At 39.6% G+C, this 20,973-nt stretch overlaps 1 protein-coding gene across 2 annotated transcripts in view; it reads left to right on the forward strand.

Annotated features, from left to right (window-relative positions):
* CREB1 (cAMP responsive element binding protein 1) overlaps window positions 1-20,100 on the forward strand; it is a 40,100-nt gene extending 20,000 nt beyond the window's left edge. The window contains exons 3-8 of one of the 2 annotated variants that reach the window (XM_051623002.1): window positions 2,648-2,794; window positions 4,586-4,686; window positions 7,534-7,676; window positions 9,116-9,298; window positions 10,611-10,761; window positions 13,724-20,100. In XM_051623002.1, the coding sequence (XP_051478962.1) occupies window positions 2,648-2,794; window positions 4,586-4,686; window positions 7,534-7,676; window positions 9,116-9,298; window positions 10,611-10,761; window positions 13,724-13,868 (870 nt within the window). In that variant the 3' untranslated portion in view covers window positions 13,869-20,100. Of the gene's footprint in view, window positions 1-2,647; window positions 2,795-4,585; window positions 4,687-7,533; window positions 7,677-9,115; window positions 9,299-10,610 lie in introns of both variants that reach the window. The other variant, XM_051623001.1, reaches the window with a different exon arrangement.
* Window positions 20,101-20,973: the final 873 nt, after the last annotated feature.

Here is a 20,973-nt window from a genome sequence, read left to right on the forward strand (position 1 = left end):
GCTCTCTTCTGTAACAATTTCATTTTAAAACTATTTGCAGTCTGCAAAGAACAAACAGGTTTTTTGGATCTTATAGTTTGGGGAATGTAGTGACTTTTAAGTGGCACAAGTGTTAAATCACTTATATAATTTTATAAATTATTAACAGCTTTTTTAAGTCATTACACCTTTTGGTAAACCAGAGATAATACACTTCCATTCAAGTGTAATACAGGGATTGCAGCTGTGAAAATGCACAGGGTGATTTTGTTCAGAGAAACTGTAATGTGAGTTTACAGGACGTCACCTGCCCTGCAGCATTTTGCCTCTTTGGGCAGTTTTCTCACTGTCTAACTTAGGCACAGGATGTAGGTGGTGTGAATAACACTTCAGTGTGAACTGAGTGGAAGTATTTTATTTCTCTTGCAAAACTGGTAAACTGCTTCTCACTTGGCATGCATTAAGATTTAGTCCAGAGAAGCAGGAATGTTTTTAATTTGTGTGCAATATACTAACCTCCAGGTAGCTGAATTTACAGATAGGTAGTGGGTTGCATGCTCTGCATTTGGGCAAAATTACCCTAGTACTTGAATGAAAGTTTTTTCAAAGTAAGAAAGAGCTATACAGCTATGATTAAAATTTATGTGACCCACAAATAAATATGTTGTATTTTTCTGTTTTTGTTCACTGTAGTATTTTGCACCTTAGCTTTTCCCCAGGCTTTGTATTCCTTGTGAAGGTGATAGAACAGTCTAAATGTAATTCCTTGTCTTGTTCACATCAGTGTTATTACGATATTTTTTAATACATGAAGTGGCAGTGTTTGTCATTAGGGAGTGCCCTCAGAGGCTTAGGCAAATCTAAATAATTATGTCGATTTAATTCTTCTATTATCTCTTGTAAGGTCACCGCTCTTGTAAGCTTAGTTTAATTGCTGCATTTTTAGTGAGTTCAGGGTAGTTTTCAGAGTCAAAAGGAAACTCGTTCCAGTTCCACAAGGTATGAGTCAGAGGCATCTGCGGAAGTTACATTCTGCTGTTGGCTTAATCTGGCCACAGAGTGGCCTCCAGTTGATCAGCTTTGCTGTCATTGCCAAGGACTGTTTAGTCAGACATGCATTATTTAAAAAGGTTTCTTGGCAAATGAATATAATTTGCCAGAGGAAAGTGTGCTCATGTTAATTTCAGCCCCAGTTTCTCTCAGAGGTGAGTTAAGTACAGCCGTATGTTGCTGCACCATTTTCATAACAAAGGAAGGTCAAGGAAAGCAGGTGTCTGTGGATTAGGGTGAAACAGCTGTGGAGGAGAGAGGTCTACACGTAATTCCCCTTAATTTTGTTGTTAAGCAAGATTTCCTTGGCGGATGGTTGTGGAAATTCAGAGATGAGCTACTGCAGCTTTTTGAGAACCACGTGTTCATGGGGACAGCAGAGGATTTACTTCTGCATTGGGTGCAAAGCAGCTCTGAAATGAGGTAGGAGCCAGCGCAGCCTCTTGTTGCATTGTAGCTTTGTGGATCGAGTTTCTTGAAAATGCTGTTGAACACTGGAGGATTGTTACATTTTCCAGACTTGGGGGTCTAGGAGAAGGCTGTCCAGTCAGTGCCCATGACGTGGCAGAGGTCTGCTGGAGCATCTCTTTCTCACCTGCAGTCCTTCCCTGAGGGCTGCGATGGGGTGAGTCCAGCACCAGCCAGGTGTTTGCTGGTGCAGCAGCCCTGCCACCCTTCTGCTGTCTAGGAGCCCCTGCCTATCGGCTCCAGCTTCGTGTCACCAGGAGGTGCAGAGTACTGCTTGAGCACCAGGCCACATAGTGACCTTGGTGCATGGCCCTTCAGCCACCCACAGTAGTTCTTGTGACCTGCCCAAGGGAGGCTTCCTCACATGCCCTGGACAGCCTCATGTGTACAGCTGTCCTTGGAGGTGAGCCCTGGGCAGGACACGCGTGGCTGGAGGAGTTGGCCTGTCCCTGTCATCACTGGGTGTGTTTAGGAGCTGAGGGTTTAAGATGTGGGCCATTCTTCCTCATAGAGATAACTCTGAGACTAGAGTTTGTTGACCCGTTACACTTCACCACAGTAACTGCCTACAAACCATTTGTTCCCACTGCAAACCCATGGGTTCTCTGTCTGAACATGGTCCGTTTTCTTTCTTTGAATGGACTTTGTTAACTGCTCAGTATGGTTTAGTCTCTAGGAAGTCTGAAAACTATGACTCCCTAAAAATTTTAACTTCTTACATCTGGCAAACACTTTGCATTTTCTTGAGTGAGAACTAAATCAGCTCCACTCCCGTATGTTTCTGCCTTTGACTCAGCAGTGTCTGTAGGAGTACACCCAAGTCCTGGAAATATCTAACTGAAGTATGTGAAATGTAATACTGTGGTTTTATCAGGTTACTTCAAAATAGACAGTTGTGTTTTTCTTATTCTTACCAGTGGTTTTACAAGCAGTGTTTTGAGTCTGCAGAAATTTTGCATTAGATTAATTTGTAAAGTAGGTCAGATATTGGGCTTAGGCAGTTCAGGGGGTTTTAGAGTACGCTGAAACATTTGGGTCATCTAACTGGGGTCTAGAAGAGACATAATTCTTTCACCAAAGAGTGTTCTTGGTGGTGAAATAAGAAGATTTTGCAATAACCTGATTTATGCTTGCTGTCTCTTCTTTGCAGGTGTCTATGCCAGCAGCTCACGCAACGTCTTCTGCACCAACGGTGACCTTAGTTCAGCTGCCCAATGGGCAGACAGTCCAAGTGCATGGCGTAATACAGGCTGCCCAGCCATCAGTTATCCAGTCTCCACAGGTCCAGACAGTTCAGGTACTGACTGAAGAAAATGCCTGTTACATGAATTGGGCCTTTAGAATAGTCCTGCCAGTTCACTGGTTTCTAATGCTTTTGTGTCCTGGACTGTGTTTCTGCTTATATAAACTTCAAGAGCATGTTGAAGGCAAAAACCGTGCAACACTGTTTGCTACGCTGTGACTTTTTTTTCTGTTCTGGTTTAACCACTGTTCACTTTCAAATATTGCTGAGTTTCATTTCCCTCTAGATTTTGGTTGGTGAATTTAAAAGCTTCATGTTTTTTCTTACAATATTACTCTAATTTGTCTCTCTGCTGTATTTTCTTATATCTTTAAAAGTTCATACTATTCTAAAGTGAACAAAAGGGTTTTTTTTCTTGTAATGTAAACTTTAATAATTAATGAGGCTGATATTCTGGGGTGAGAGTCTTTGCTGCTTAGAAAATATTTGCATTGGTTTATAAACCAGATGTCTGTATATTAATGGTCCTTAAAATTAACGTATCAGTCTTCTCATAAAAACAGTTTTAAAATTTGCCTGTTGAATGTTGATTGCTTTGTAAAGCCTTAACATTTTGTCTCCTGTAAAGCAAGACAGGTAATGCAATAGGATGGGATAGCTTGAAGAAATCTTTAACACAACTTTTTTCAACCACTTCAAGCCCAGTGTTACCACAGAAAGAGAAATTGCTTGGCATACAGCAGCTACACAGGGCAAGACTGTGCATCATTGATACAGATATTTAGCTGGGTATTATTTTAAAAAATAATGAGGCACGATTAATTTTAAAGTAGGCCATTCTGATCATAATCCTTCTGGCAGGCTCTACCCTCCTCAGCCATCAGAGTCAAAAAGAGTTTTAATCTATAGGAGGTGAGGAGTTTTCAGATAAGTGCGCAAGTAACTAGCCCAGGGGTGAAAGATAAGAGACCAACATTGAAACCATGCTTGGAATTCACCTGGCTCAGTGCAAAGCCAGAAGGTGTTTGGAATGCTGTGGTATTCAAACCCCAACAGTCACAGTCAGACCTGTTCAGGCCCTCGATCTGATAACTGAGATGTAGGGCCAGGGAGCTTTTTGAGCCTTTAGGAATCTTGCCTATAGTGCATAAAATGTCAGGCTGTGAGCTATGTTTCTTACACAGGCATTTCTCTATATTCACTAACTATGGCTCACTTTTGTTCCAAAAGACTGAAGTCTTTTGGGCTATTGAAATATAATTGATACAAGCATTTTAGCTTTTCTTCATAAACCTTTGCATTTTTTTAGTGCAAATGTTTGGAACTGCAGCACTGTATTTATTTTTTTTAGCATCTTCATGTCATACCTGATATTTTCATGACAATTTCAGTCCCCTCCCAGAAAGCAGTCTACATATCTACCCAATTATTTATAAATTGATGTTTCTCAGCTTCAGTATTTTGGTCTTTGTTTCCAAATGTTTCTGTTATCTTAGTTTGGTTTTAGTTTTTCTCTCCCTGAATTTTACTAAAAAGCTTCTATTTGTTTCCTTAAAATGGATGGAAACAAGGAATCACAGAAAGCAAAAAGCCTATGGAATTACTGTTTATATTTTCTTATTGGAGTATTAAAATTATTGGAGTATTTAAATGATAAAGTGTGCTCTCACAGGTAGATAACTGACTGAAGTCATTCTTCGCTGGATCTGTTGCTAAACAGCCTGCCCTTTATGTTCACTGCCTAGGTAGAATACTTGAATTGTAGTGTTTTTCACAGGATGTCAACATTTCCTTAAAATAAAGACATTGGAAGTGTCCTGTTAAATTTGCTGTTCTTACTTACAGATCTCCACTATAGCAGAAAGTGAAGATTCACAGGAATCAGTAGACAGTGTCACAGACTCACAGAAACGAAGAGAAATTCTTTCCAGACGACCCTCCTACAGGTACGAAGGTTAAAAACAGAAGCATTTTGCTTGATGGATGTGCTCTTTGCTTCATGGGAGGAGACAAACTGCAAATATGTAGTGGTTTTTAGATTAATCATTGAACTGAAATCTCTCTTCTGCAATGTCTTTTAATGGAATAGGATGTAAAGAGATAAGCTAATAGGAGGAGGAGGAAGACACCTCAGCTGTTATACTCAGTTAAGACAGAAAGGAGAATAAGCTAATTCCCAAATTTGTGAAATCTTGAGTTATCAATATGCTAGGTTCCTTAGAGATAGTTTTAATAGATACTTAATACATGAAATACACTGAGGCTTTGCAAGAAAGTGGCTTCTGTATAAATCTGTAGTGTGCAAGAAATCAACTTTATTGTTTTTCATTCTTGTTGAAAAGGTAGCAGCAATCAGGCTTAATTCCTTTCTCCCATGAGACATTCAGTGGCATGTGTGTGGTGCTCTGTGGCTCAGAGAGAATTTCTGCTTGAGCAAAATTGATTCTGCTTAAAGTTTAAGAAGTCAGAATATGAGTTGAATGTAGTGATAGGCATCTGGTATCTTTAGTTGTCATGGCAAATACCTCTGTGGTAAGACCAACTGAAGTGCTCCTTCACATGGTGTTACTCATGTGTTACTTTTTCTGGCTGTACTAAATCTCACTTTTTTTTTCTTAAACATGCTAAAAAGTTTTAAGAAACAGCTCTGGAGTTCAGTGTGTTTTAACTGACCTGGGAATTCTTGCTGCTTCAGAAAATTCACATGCTCCTTTTTTCTTCATGAACATAGCCTTACAAATACAAGCTAGAGTCTAGGCCTGAGCGTCTCTCACCCATCTTTTTCTTTTTTTAGCACTTGCAGATTATTTTCTGCCTTCTCCAGCAGCCTTCAAGGCTGTTCTGCTGAAGACAGTGAAAATCATTGCTGAAGATCCTAGCTGTAATAGATCTGGGAAGATACCTTTATTTGTGAGGAGCAGTGTTCCTAAATTCAAGGCTGCCACAGACTTTCCTTGCAGTCTGCTTCTGCAGTGAGACGCTTGCTTTTACTACATATGGAAGAATGGCTGTATATCATGAGATGACAGAGCTAGGTAAACAAGCAGCAAAACTGAGAAAAGGGAACTTAGTGTGCTAACTTTTAACTTCTCACTGAGATGAACTCCTTTGCACACACTGATGCCACACCACAGCCTCCGTCCTCAAACCAGATCCTGGTGACTCAGCAAAACTTTGTAATTGTAAAATTTCTGTATGCAGCTCAGACTCTGGGCCAGTGTGGGAGTCATGTCAGAAGGGCTGAGCTGGGCTACAGCTGTGTTTCATGAGTTTCCACAAACTCTTGTAACTGGCCCCAGAGACAAGATAGGTGTAGATAGATTCACAGAATTGAACACCTATACCTTTTCCTCAGAAACTCCACTTTATCCTGCTAGTGAAGTACATAATATGTTCCCCTTGTCAGCTCATAGCACCTATATTTGTAAAGCTGCCACCTTACCTTCTAACTTAAATCCATCTTTATGATAGCAAAGGTAGGTTTTAACCACCAGATCTTGTCTGACATAAGCTTAAAAAGCGGTGACCTGTAGTTTCTTATTTTCTATTTTGAGCTTCTTGGGGTTTGTTCCTCATCCTTCCAGCTCCATATTTTTTAATCTGTTTTTTTCCAGTAGTTTTTCTGGTCTAACACCTAGATTGCAAACTCTCTGAACTGGAATTTTTTGTCTGTCCCAGTGATGCTTGGCACAGTGGAGTGCTTGTGCAATGCTGGGATTCCTGCATGCACACAGAGTTAAAACAGCAACAGCAAAGCTCTGTTTGTCAACTTGCTTAGCAGAGTGACTGCTCTCCCCAGATAGCTCCGTACAGGTGTTTGGGCTCTGAAAACCTTAGGAGCCTTATTTAAGGAATTAGTGTTGACTTCGAACTTGGAGTCTACAGGCACGTTTGCTTCGTTGCACTCTCGAGTTCTAGTGACAGTCCACAGGAAAATATACGAAGAGAATTACAAAACGCATTGTCCTTTACCTAAGTAGCATTTTGCAGTGACATAATAGAAAATGCCAGCAGTGAAAAGGGCCTGACAGTCCTCTGAGGGACAGTGTTTGGTCTAAATTATGAAAATTGCAGTAACTGCTATGGTCAGTCTTAGAACCATGTTCGGTGGGACCTGTAGCAGTGATATTTTAGCAGTTTTTGCCTTGAATAATTAATCCATGGAAGTAATTAAACAAGCTCTTCTTTCCTTTACCTATGCTAATCTCCCGGTTTTCTCAGGCTGGGTACCAGTAAACATACCTGTGGGACTTCACTCAGACACTCAGTGTTGTCTCCGAGGCAGGTATTAGATTATTATAAACTGGTTGCTCTTTATAAGCATTTCTGCTAACTTCCTTTGTGCTCAGCTCCCTGGATGAGGCCTTTTTGGGCTCTGAATTGGAGCAATTCCCTTGATGTGAGGAGACAGGTTTTTGCATACTTTTGCTTTCTTTAAATCCTTATGTGGCTAAAAGCAGGAAACAAGTAAAAATTAATAAGAGCATGTTTTTAAGAAAAAGGGAAGGTTGTGATAGCTGTGTCTTGTGTTGAGAAGCACGGGCATCTTGTGTTGAGAAGCTTAGCTGTTCTGTGCTGGCTCCCTTGCCTGTCTGTACATGACACTTTGAAAAATCCTCTCAAATAAGAGTTCCAAGACAGTGCAAGTTTTTCATTCTGCACCGATCTTTTCATCTTTTCCTTGCTGGCTTACTGCACTCTTCATGTTTCTCCAGCATTATGTATCAAATAGACTTTTTTATTATAATTATTCAGTTTTTATTAAAATCTCTACGACACACTGTCTTTGCCAGGAAAATTTTGAATGACTTGTCCTCAGACGCCCCAGGAGTGCCAAGGATCGAGGAAGAGAAGTCTGAAGAGGAAACAGCAGCACCTGCCATCGCCACTGTTACGGTGCCAACTCCCATTTACCAAACCAGCAGTGGGCAGTACAGTATGTAGTCTGAATTTCTCAGTGGTGCTAGTAAGTGGGGATGAGAAGATGAAGAATTATTATTTCTGTTACTGCTTGGAATAGGACAAAGTAGGAGGTGAAACAGCATTACTTTAATTTGACTGTTTGATAAGCATGCCTTTTAAACACATTACTGTTGTAAGTATTTGAAATGCTCCATTAATGTTCTGGGACTCCTTGCCAGTTAGTGAAACTAATGCATCCTGAGGCAAAATATGAATTCACCATAATACTATTAATAAACTTTTAAAAATCAGGAACCAAATGAGGTAATTCAGAAGTTTTCCTGGCAGATTATTAGTGCTGGTTCACAAAATTGTAATGTCTTTAATCAAATATGTATTACATTCTCTTATTACTTATTTAGAAAATCCTGAAAAAATTAAAAACTTCAGCAACCTTATTTAAAATATGTAATCAATATACATTTCTGTGTTGTTTTTTTTTCATTAGATTTATAGTTATAGCGTTTTGACTTAAAGTATGGAGGATACAGCAGTAAAGCTAGAATTCACACACAGTACTAAATATGCAAAAAGGAGAAAGAACTACTAGTTTACATCTTTCTCTCAAAATGTCTTTAAAGTTTTGTATCTCTGTTTAATCCTTAGCCACTTTGCCTAACAACCTACTTAATTTTATTGAAGCTGATGTGGTTAGCTCTGTTTTCCTACTGTAACTGTAAAATAACTGTTTGTGCAGATACTTGAGATGTGGTGTGTCTGTATATAGGAACAGTGAAACTCTGGAATCACAAATGAGGGGTGATATCTCGGTACACCTGCATGACAGGATTGAGGGAAAGAAAGGAAAAAAACCCAACAAATAAGAGTGCTTGAAGGGGAAAGAAAAAGTTTGAAACTGGACCTTTAGTAATTAAAACACTGCTAGGAGGGTGCTGAGGAAGTTGTAGAGAAACAGGGATGCAAACAGAAGGAAAAAAAACAAAAACCAATGCAAGATAAAAGTGAAACAAAAACGGACAGCAGTAGGGGAGACTGAAGAGCATAAAGCACGGAAGAGGAGAGGAATTTCAGATGAGAAGGAAAAAGAAAGGACTGAGAAAAAGACCTAAACCAACCAAGAAGAAAATGTTAACTAACAAATTAAAAAGTATTCCCTGGGGGAGGATTGTAGCTCCTCTGTGTGATGCTGTTTTATCAGATAATCTAATTTGTGGTTTAGGCTATGTTTTTTGCCCCCCCACCCACCCAAGAATAGGGGTGTCATGAAAAATTGAAAACTTACTTTCAAAGCATGATTTCTTTAATGTACAAAAAGCCATGTGTCTGATTTGAGGATGTATAAAGGTTCAAGGGATTTAACTCAGACCAATATTCTTCCATATCTAGGTTTAATGGTGTAAGTTAATGAATAAACTAGTATCTTAAATGCTGTGTTGATTTTGTTGTTTCCAGTTGCTATTACCCAAGGAGGAGCAATACAGTTGTCCAACAATGGCACAGATGGAGTACAAGGTCTGCAGACGTTGACTATGACCAACGCAGCTGCAACCCAACCTGGCACCACCATTTTACAATATGCACAGACCACAGATGGACAACAGATACTTGTACCCAGCAACCAAGTTGTTGTACAAGGTGAGAAACTTAGCAGCCAGTTATTCTCTAAAACATTTTCTCCAGGCAGATGTAAGTTGCCAAGCTAACTCCTTCAAATGTGTCAGGAAACAGAATCAATGGCTTTGGCACAGGTAAGTCTCAAAAATTATTAAACGAAATTCTGGACAAAGCTATTTGTCACTTTTTTTTGAGCCTTTTCCTTCAGATTGATAAAATTTTGGATATTTTAGGTAACTTATTAAAACAGTATTTATATTTGGTTTTCCATGCTGCATTTCCTGCATTTCATCCACATTATTTTTTAATATGTTCTGTAAAAACTCATACCACTTTAGAGTATTCTGAGTTCTCACAGATAATCATCTGCAACAACAGTGAACTTGAAGTGAAGTATAAAGTTAGGAAAGAAGTTTGTTTGATACTTTTTCTTTCTACAAGAACAACTTACCAGTAATCTTTCACCTTTTCAGTGTCAAGTCGTAATTTCTTCCTGGTGTGGCTTTTGTAACTAGTCACCAAGAACTTAGTAATTGAGTCTTGAATCATAGTAAAGTTTAGGAAAGTGCTTTAAGAGATCATTTGGTCTACCTCTCCACTTAGAACAAGCAGGGCTACTTCAACTTAGAGTAAGTTGGGGTTTTTTATTTTCTTAAAATATATGGTTTGATTATTTTAAAAAAAAATTGTTATTAAAAACAGTGAAGAGTTCTCCAAGCATCAGTGACAATACTATTGTTGCATTGATCATCTGGGGTTTGTATTCTTAAGGACATGGGGTTTCTTTAGATAGTATCTTTTTTTTTAATGAGCTCAGGCAAATGTAACAGAATCCTATATTACAGTAAAAAAACAACAACAAAAGAAAACCAAGACCTTCTACAGAAGTAGTGAAGTTGTATGCTTACCTTGCACTGTCTTTCTCTTGTTGGAGTAAATGCTACATCACTGCACCCCTTTTTCTGTGCCAGATACTGACACATGCAGTTTCTCCTTTTGCAGACAGACGTTTGGAGCATAGCTAGAAATACTGTCCATCCTTCATATGCTTAAAAGTGCCCAAAAAACTGAGAAGTAAAAAGAAATGTATTGAGAAAGAAGTACAGCAAGACAAATGAAGTTTCCAAGCACAAGTGAAGACTTCTTCAACAGGAATGCCCAAAACATGGCATATGTTAATAAACTAAGGCTGAGATAGCAATGGTGACCCAGATGGCCATCCCTCCTGCACTGTGGCCCAGAATGCATGGTTGGATAGATGACCAGGTGCTCTTTGCACCATATTTGCCAGCGCTGTCACCAAAGTGATGTGATGTTCCTTTGCCTCTTTCAGCTGCCTCAGGAGACGTGCAGACCTACCAGATTCGCACCGCCCCTACCAGCACCATTGCACCAGGTGTAGTCATGGCATCCTCTCCAGCACTTCCAACCCAGCCAGCAGAAGAGGCCGCACGGAAGAGAGAAGTGCGTCTAATGAAGAACAGGCATGTACTAGTAGATCACTTGTTTTTTTCCCCAGTCAGGTCTGCATAGAACTAGAGCGTTAAGCACTGAGAATCCTGATTCTCCTTAGTCTTTTCATGGGAACCTTTCTGAAGAGTTTGCCTTTAGATAAAGATGCAAAGCAAAGAAGCATATCTGCTAATGCACTGTGAAACTTGGAGGACTCATTCTGTGAGGTGTTGTGAATTTGTCTGTTGCCATAAGGAGAAAAGTAATTGGTGAGAGACTTGTGTGGCTGCAGATATGTTCTTGCAAACGCTGTGCTGAGTTGATTCTTCTGAGTGACTATAATGCAATTTCCTTTCCTGGATTCTGTACCTGAGCCTTCTGCATGCATTCTCCTCACTGTTGGCCCACTTGCACTCTTCACAAGTACTTTCTCAGCTGTCCCACTTGTTCTCTTTATCTTCTTGCCCTTTGGGTTTTATCTTCCAGAGGCAGAAAAACGCATGGGAAGGCTGAAAGAGCAGTTACTCCTTTTGATGTGTAGTGAAGCCAACAGTGTCAGCAGAGCAGCTGAAAGAGAGAGAGGGGAATTGACCCTGTAGGATTTTATGTGCAAGGAGGGACAGCCAAGCCTACTGAGGTGGGACTTGATGGAGGCAGCAAAGGCGGGGAGTAGCAGAGAGAAGTTGGGCATGATGCTCCTGAAGCCTACTGCTGTGGGCAAGGGAAGGGGTGGGCCTGAGCTGGCCCATCACACCAACCTTGAATTCCATCCTCAGGGCACAGATTTGAGGCTGTATCTTACACTGTGCCATTGTGAAAACAGCCCCCCTCCCCTCTAAGGAGGGGAACCCCACAAAAGCACTGCTTACTTCATCTGTCAGTCTGAAAAAACCTGCTATTTTCTGTAGATTGCTGAGCTGTGAACACAACAGAAAGTGACATGAGCAGGCCCAGTGCTTATCTGAGGAGCTCTAATGAAGTAAATAATCCTGAACAAGAGAGTTCAATTTTTAGAAGGTTTTTGTACAGTATGTCACCTGTTTCCCCTTTCTACATATTTTTCTGGTATCAGTGAATAGAAGATGTCACCCTTTCAGGCTCTGCATTTGAGAAAATAATTAATTTGCATTCTGAATCTCCTCATTTAGTCAGCAGTCTTATTCCAGTAAAAGAAAGCTTTTGTGTTTGGGAAAGCCAAGAAAAACAATGGGGAATTACCCCCACTTGAGTTAAATTGATGGCTTTTGCAGCAGTATCAAGTTGCATGTGGTGCTTTTAGCCTGCCTGCTTAGTAGATATTTGCAAATCTAGGCTCCATAGCAAAGCAGGGGAAAGGGATATAGAGAGGCAGATGGTGAGGTGGTACTTATTGGAGGATTATAGCGTAAATATTCATAGATATTATTGTGCAAATTTTCTGTGTAAATTTTTACATTTTAAAAGCTCTCTTGTAATTCAGTATAATTCTGGCTGTTTATAATGAATAACTGAAGCACACAGGCTTGAGGTGGCTTAATATACAGCCCAAGCTGGCAAAAAAATTACAAAAAGAAAGGAAAAGTTGTTACCCAAGGAGATAGGTTGGTAGTTTGCACTGGGAGGCACTTCATGATCCAGTAGTATGCAATCTTCTGTTGACACAAGTAACAGCCCAGAATGTCTTAAATTCTACATGTTGCACATGGCCCACTGAGGCACTGCAAGCATGTGAAGTTGTGTTTGTAGGAGGGACAAATGGATACCTATATCCTTTCAGGGCTTAAAACTAGGTTTTCTTCATCCTGTCTCATTTGTGGAGCTGAATTTCAAAAATTACTTTTAGAGTCTTCTGACCAGTTAGGTCCTGGAACAGACATGATTTTTTACCTAGTACTGCAAATATCTAATAAGTGGAAGAACTCGTTTCAGATTTGTTCTTTCATATCCCAGAGCATGGACTGTATCACCAATCTGTGTAGTATTTGCAGTGAAGGGACACTCATTCTGTCCTTTTGAAGCTTCTCTGCTCAGCACCTAAACGTTCAGGACAAACAAGCATGTATGTTCACAGGGATCTGCAGTGTGCTGCTTTGACAGGTTGCAGTGCAGGAGGAGCCCTCAACCTGGACTCCATCCGCAAAGGAAGCCTTGTGCTTCCTTTGCACATTGGTAACCATTACTGGTCCTGTGAAGGATAGCTTCTGCCTTGGTGTCACTGCCTTCAGGATGCTCATCAGTACAGTTAACACCTTTCAAGTTTTTTTTCATTTGTGTTCTCAGTGTGTTACCAAGTTACCTACAGGCACCTCAGTCTTTACAAGCAAGTCTTAAAAGTTTAACTGTCTCCAGATCTGCTTCAGCACATAAACACTGCCATGTTCTTGGCACAGCAGCCAAAGACTAAAGAATTGTATGTTTGCTACTGGTTTTATTTTGTGGTTTTTCTGAGTTGTTTATATTATCATTGCAGTGATGCAGACATTATTAATTGAAGGTATTGCTTGAGAGCAAATACATGAATGCTCTAAATACAGATTTTTTGTCACCGGTTGAACATCCTGACCATTAGTATTTGTTTGGACTGCAGCAAAGGAAGAGTTAGAGAGAGAGATTAATAGATGAGCATTGGTCTTACCCATGTGTTTATTAGTCGTCTATTTGTTATAAACAAAATCAATAAAATCATTGCAGCAGCATTTGACTCAGCCTAAACTCTCTAAATCCTGCAAGCAGATCTTTGTCATTGAGTAGGATCCTTTTCTCACAGAAGCAGAATTTTATTGCTGCTGACATACCGGGATCTGTGTGGAAATGATCTGTGGATCTTGAGTGTGTGTGACTTCTGACGAGCAATTGTTATGAAGTCAAACCATTTTCCCAACTTGCATTTCTTAACACTACCTCCATATTTTAAAAATGGCAGTACTAGGTAAAGGTTGGACCTGAACACTGAAGTCTCCTATGTCTGTCTGCCAGTAATTGTTCTGGATTTAAGTGGCGTTCTTTGCTTTGCAGAGAGGCAGCACGTGAATGTCGCAGGAAGAAAAAGGAGTATGTGAAATGTCTAGAAAATCGAGTGGCTGTGCTTGAAAACCAAAACAAGACACTGATTGAAGAGTTGAAAGCACTTAAGGACCTTTACTGCCACAAATCAGATTAATTTTGGATTCTCATTTTCACTTATCCAGGTGGGATAAAGACTGGTTCTGGCTATAACCAGAAAGACAAAGTAAACTTTTTATTTTCTAAACATTTCTTTTTTTCTATGCGCAAAACTGCCTGAAGCAACTACAGAATATACTTCATCTGTGCTTTGCATCAAACTGTGAATGTTCAAGTACTTGCCTCCAGTTCTGCCCCTACAAGATTATTTTCATCATCAGTCTCAGCGTGAAGAACAGGCTTCTTTCTCGTCTCCCCATCCTCTTCAAGAAGTAACAGTGGTCACTTGGAAAGTTACTGTGGGGAGGGTCCTTGGGTAATGATTTCAAGAATTCATGCTGAGCTCTTTCCATTGCCTTAGAGACAGAACCACCCCAGCCTCTTGGTCCGGAGAACTGTGGGCCACATAGGTGGAGCATGCATGGTGCAATGAAGAAGCAATGGTTGCCAAATTGGTTTCACATATTCACGATGAACTCTACAAATACATGGCTAAGCAGCATGCCAAATGAAAGGCACTTCACCGTCACGGTCTTGGTGTGGAGATAACAGACCTTGTTCAAACTAGCCCAGGAGGATTTTTGATTTGTCATCTGTATTTAAGCCCTCCTGGGCTAGTAAAAATTTCTCCGTACCTCAGAAACAAATGCATTGAAATGAGCTTCACTGGTCAGTTGTTGCTTTTCAAGGCTTATGTGTGCAAGTGTGTTCAGCATTCTGAACACACGAAAGCAAACACCAATTTCATAGGATACTGGTTGGGAAATGACATTTGGATGGGAAAGGAATTCGGAATTAAAAAAGTACAATAGTGACGTTTTGTCACACAGTAAGCAAGGGTAACACGTGAAAGCACCACCTGTTTGTATGCAGAACAACTAAGCAGGTGAAGCATGGCCAACTCCACGTACATACTCCCTGATGACAGTGTAGTTTGTGTCCCAGGTCCTCTCAAGTAATGAGATTATTTCTGTTGCCCTACCACTGTCTTACATGATGGAAATTATTGTACTCAGTTGAAACATTAGCCTTGTTTGCTAGATTCTTTTACAAACATAGAGGCTGCCTTCCATGCATAAATTAAATTGCAGTATGGCAATTACCAGGATGACCTCAAATATTGAAGAGGACTTCACACACAAATATTCCAACTTCTGCTTTGCAAGGGACAATATTCATGGCCAGGTTCGTAAATTCTTAATTTATTTGGAGAATTTTTTCATGTAAAGATCTACCAAGTAATTTATCCCTGGAAGTCAAATTACCATGTGCCTCAGATGTTTGCAAGATCAATATTTTTTGTGTGCACTGAGGAAATGTGATCTTTCCCAGATTTATATTGTTAAAAAAGGTAGTTCATGTTTAAAAAATGCTGTACTAAGCATTAGGACTTCAAAGGAATCATGCTCAAAAGAAACAAAAAAGAATGTCAAGAAGCTGTCAAAAAGAACGTGTCAAAAAGAAACATGCAGTTTCTTTGCTGGCCCTCTGAAGCCAGTCTCTTGATACATTAATTTGGATCATTGGATGGAGTAAAGTTTACTTTGGGCCTCTGGTCAAACTTTTACATGTAGAGACAAGAATAAGACTCTGGTCTGTCCTAATGCCTTGCCTAACTAAGTATTAGTTAATATTTTTTTCCTGTTCGCTCTACCTGGTTTTTAAGGTAAATGTCAAACATAGAGGTTATACAATCAATGTGACATTATAAGAGGAACATTTGGAAGACTCTGGGCAGTTGAGTCTCAAACAGCCAAGCAGTATTAAAAGTTCTAGTTTTCTCATTTGAGAGGGCATTCAGTTTCCAAGAGACTTTAAAAGGAGCAGGGTTACACTTGTAGCATTATTGTTAAATCTAGAGTTATCAATAACTTCAAATTACATTTGTATTTCAAGAAGAGAACATAAATATCAGAATTATGAAATAATTCATTTTCACAAGTTTTGAGGGGGGTTTATAAATGGTCTATTTTTTATCTGCCATAAATGATTGATTTTAATGTTTTTATGTAATGGAAGATGAATATATTAGTTTAGCAATGCAAATTTAAAGAAAACTCTAAATTCTTAGCAATGCTTTCATAAAAGTTGCCTGATTTTTCAGAACTAGTGCTGAATGAAGCAGAAATGTTGGTAATGGCAGGAGTCATTCTTGTAAAACATGAAACTCATGATGGCCTAATTTACAGCTGTATGGAATGGTTCCTCCAGTGAGGAACCTCCATGAGATGCATGGAAGAGGCTGTATGTGCCTGCATGAAGGCTGTTTCTTTTGTAGAACCATGTTTTTGCAGTGAACCTGAAGGAGGCTAGCTGTGACCTGAGACCTGTTCCTAGTGGGACCAGCACTGTCTGGCACTTGCTGATAATCACTCAGCACAAGGTCTGGGAGCTGAATGGCCCAGGGAGCCTAACCCGGTTCTCCTGAGACAGGGTTGGTGCAGGTTTGGGTGGCAGCCGGAGGAGAACTGATACCAGTTTGTCTGTGCGTGGTCTGCAAGTAGTTGGTAGTGCTGTTAGTCTAGTCCTCATTAGCAACTAATGTTTTGCTAAGAAAAAGAACGTTATTTTAAAGTACATGGGGATCTGCAAGAACGTTTATTTTTATTTATGCTGCACTGAGGATAGAGGGACTTGAATTTCTTTATTGGAATTTTTAAATGACAATAATCAAAAGTGTATTATACCAAGTAGAGGGCTGGCTAGGGTTACCCATACATACTTCACTATTTGTACTACCCAAGAAAGGGAAAGAATACGATACAGGAATCCATTCATATGTTATTTACCAACTAGTGAGGTTGGGGTAATAAGCTTCTCTAAACTAAGGCCATTTGGAAGTAGGATGGAAATTATGTTTGCAGGGGGGAGAGAGGGTTAGTTTTATATCTCACGGTTGTGAGGTTTCAAGAATTGGTAGCCTGTTTTACCTGAAGAGAGGGTTAGAAAGGGCTAGATCCATTATGTTCATAATAAACAAGAATTGATTTGAAATATAATTTTTGTAATGTCATTATTTTGCAAAACAACAGCACCGATCAGGCAGTTAAGATATTGTCAGAGGTGCTCTTTTAATTTAGATATTCTTGGAAAAATACATATGTATAATATATGTACATATATATATATATACACACAGTATATAATCTACAGCTCTGAGAGCTTTTAAGTCAGGAATGCTGAGTATTATAGTATATGGAGGTCAGAAAAAATTTTTACTTTTCTGTGTGTGTCTGGGTGTGTGTGGATGTGTGCGTGTGTGAGAAAGCTTCCCCTGCCCCAGTAGTCCTGGGCTGCATTATTCTAGCGCTTATTTCTGATTTGTTTTGTGCTGTTTCTCAGTTAAAAATTTTCAAGGATTTTATTTCATATTTCTTGGCTTTTGTGAGGTTTGTTTTTGGGTTTTTATTGATGGAGATTTTTGAAATTATGTAAACAGTTGTTTTACAACAACCACCACCCCCCAGAATAATTCACTTTTGTGCTTTTTTCTCTTTGGCAGCTATATATCAAAGGCAAAACAATTGGAAAGGTTGTTAAGGTGTAATTTTCTAAAGGAACCACTGGTAAGACTTCTGTTCTCGTCCTGGGGTAGTGGCGATGCGTTTTTTATTTAAGCAGCAATTTCAGCAGAATCAGGTAGTTGCCAGCACCATTGCTTGTATCTGAAAGCACAATTTTAGCCTGTCATGCTTGTCAGGACTGTACAGACACCTGCAGGTTCTGGCTCTTCTGTAGTTGGGGTTTGCGTTGCAGACCCCCGTCTTCTCTGGTACTTGTACATTGATCAGAACATTGGTGGGGTGTTTGGAATCGTTAAGAGGCTCAGGAAAAAAAAAAAAAAATTAATAAGGAAAACAGCCCTGACAGTTTCTGATCTATATTTGTACTACAGGTTTTTTTTTTTAAAATCTGGGCTTCCAGTAGACTGCAGCTGCAAGTAGTCATCTGTTAGCAAAAACTGGCCTCTGCTTTTCTATTATATATTTTTTTAATTTATGACAGCCAGTGCTTTTTGTGGGTTAAAGACAAGTCTCCCCATCAAAGCAAGTTCATTATCAGTGGTTGCAAATCTATGACAGTTCATAGAGGATTTAATTTGTTTTCTAGAACCCTGTTTTTATTGTCATTTTTTTACCCTGAAGCTGGTTAGTGATGTAACATTTGCCAATGATCTAACCAAAAGGTCATGTATTTATTTTTGTTACACTATATTCTTTGTAAATGTTTAATTAAAATGTGCACTTTTAAAAAAAAAAACCCACCACAGAGTAAAAAAATATTTAGAGCAATTTGGTTTGTTGAGAAGCTCCCCAGCCCTATTGTCATAATCTTGCTGTCTGCACACAGTTCACTCCTCTCCCCACAGCAGCTGACTCCTTCACAAATTTAACTTGCTGATGAGCATCTGGCATCCAGCAGTTATTACTTGAACATGGCAGGAGATCTGAACTGGCAGGACTGGAGACTGGAAAGAGTTAAGTGTCTGGTGTCTCAGAGCAGCATGTACAGGATGGATGTGAAATTATTTTTAGAACAGAACTAGTTCAAGTGATCCCAGGTGGGAAAGGGAGGTTAATTTGGAAGGAAAGCTAAACAATTTTTCAGTCACTTTTTTCTCCTTTTCTTAATTTGAGATTTGGCTGCAAATATTACAAGCTGCATTCCAAGAAAATAAATCAAAAGCTTTCCAATTCTTTGACACCAAGGAAGTGAAAGTACATCAACAATGTGTCACCCTGCTTTAAAAGATAAAAAAAGCACAGCCACCTTTCTTTTGCAGGAGCAATGATAATTTAGCTATAACCCTGAAATCTGTCACCATGAGAAGGTCGTAAAAGCATACAGTACATTGATGGGTCCCTGTACTGAGCCTGGGAACTCATTTCCCTGAGCTTTTGAATTTGCTACCTGTAAAAGACACTGATTTTGCAGAAACCTGAATGTACCACTTAACTCAGTCTGTCTGGGAGGAGCCAGACTGATGGGAGAGAAACAGGGTGCTGAAAACCTGTCTACTGTGTGTGCTTGTGACAGGTTCAGGTCTGTGGATGGATATGGCTTAAATCTGTACATCTTTGGGGAAGAGGGACCAGATCCAGTTGGTAAAGAGGGTTTGCATTTCAAGTGTTTTCCCTTGGAGTGTGTTTTTTTAAAGGTATTTAAGCTCTGGCCCACAAAAGAGACTTGCTTGGGCTAGTTTGTGTAGCACGAATTGTTGAGTTGAGGTCTTGCTTTCACCAGCAAGGCCGGAGAAGTGGGCTGTCCTCGGGAGCTGTGTGCTGGCAGGGACAGGAACAGGCTGTAATCATCAACGGCTGGCAGAAGTCGTAAGCTGAGCACTTGCTGCACTCAGGACTTGGGAGCAGTCAGTTCACTTGGTCTCAGCCTCAGCTACATGTTTCTCTAAATTAGGGGTTAGCTGAGTGAGAGCACAGGGAAGGAGGCCATGAGCCAGTTAAGTTACCTGGAAATGGCCACTCTTAAGAACTAAGGATGTTCGGATGCACTCCACAAGTTGTGTTTTAATCAGGTGCCACTCCATTTTTTTTGTGTGTGTAATGACATTTATTTATATTAAACATTTAACTTTTAAAAGTTCTAGAACTTTGAGTTTGTATGAAGTTTGAAACTGTGCTGCTTATATGGACTTCTAGGCATGGGATGGGAAACACGGCAAGAAGAGGTGCTAGTTGGCAGCCAACCCCTCCACAGACTTGACCACAGACTGGTTGTTCACTTCAAAAATTAGTTACTTCTACTCTGGATTTATTATTTGAAATTATTTTGGAACAACATTTTTCAGGGAAGCTTCCAGAGTGAGGGTTATTATTCTCCCTTTGTAATGTAAGCTGGAAAGATTTAAGTTCACCTCATCTGTGTTTCTGATTCTTTATCCAAACCATGTCAGCACAGAACAGGGTATTTGAGCTCGACTCCCACATACTTGTGGAAGTTAAAAGACTAAATGAAAATCCATTATTGAGGGAAAATAAATTCTTATTTACGTTTTCCCAAAAATCTAGAAACATCCCTGTTGTGGGGTTTTTATGGTTGTTTGTTTTGGTTGGTTTTTTACCTATTTTTTTTGTGCTTTATCTGTGTTGTTTTTTTTAAATTGTACTGGGTTATAATGCATTTTATTAACACTATGTACATATTAGCTGCTTTGTGTTTCAGAATGGTAGTAATTGCTTTGTATATTAAAGTGATTCTTGTGAATTTGTGAATTATTGTCATAAAGAAGTGCTTTTTCTTACTGTAACCTTTGTGGTATAAACTGTCATAACTCCCTTTTTACACAAACATTTATGTGCAGCCACATAAATATGCTTTAAAAAAACTCTACAAAGTCTCGTTTTTGAGCAGGATGTTTCTTTACACTAATACAGTGATGAGCAGTAGCTAGATAGGAAAATGGGAAAAGGCGTATTTGAAGCTGTTCTCTCATCCTCTGTGGCCTGATGTCTTATTCATGAGATACTTTCCCCAAAGGGAAGGCTTTTTAAATGTTAAATAAATTGAACTAGATCAGTGAAAGGTTAAGTCCTGAAAAACAAAGTTTCTCCTCCGCTTCTGATACTTTTTTCCAGTATCCATTCTGGTGGCAATTAGTTCTGTTGTTTAATAATGTGTGAAAGACTTTTCCCTTTCACGGTTTAAATATGCTGTCTTTCCCACTTTAAAGCATTCCTGTAAACCATGTTAATAACAGTGTAGAACAGAAGGCAGCAAATGTTGCAAGGATCACAACCCAATTGTGTAATCTGCAAGGCTGAATCCAAACACTGGGATGTGAGCCAGAAGAATAAATTCAGCACTGAGGTAAACACACCTCTAGTGAAACTGGGGGGAAGCAGTAAGGTCAGCTCATTATGGCTGGGATTTTGTGGTTTTCACAACTGAGCCTTTTCATAGTGCTTTTCACGTCCTTGCTGGGGAAAAATCTGCATCTCAGGAATGAGGGGGAATCCCAAATAGGGGTTACTCCATGAGATAAAAATGCAGTTTGGCTTGAATATTGCACTGAAAAGAAATTGAGATCCCTGTGCAGTCAGTAGGTCAGCTGGTAAACCTGATGAATCTTCTGACACTGATGCACC

Source organism: Apus apus, chromosome 6 (assembly GCF_020740795.1).
Source record: "Apus apus isolate bApuApu2 chromosome 6, bApuApu2.pri.cur, whole genome shotgun sequence".
NCBI classification, from domain to species: domain Eukaryota; kingdom Metazoa; phylum Chordata; class Aves; order Apodiformes; family Apodidae; genus Apus; species Apus apus.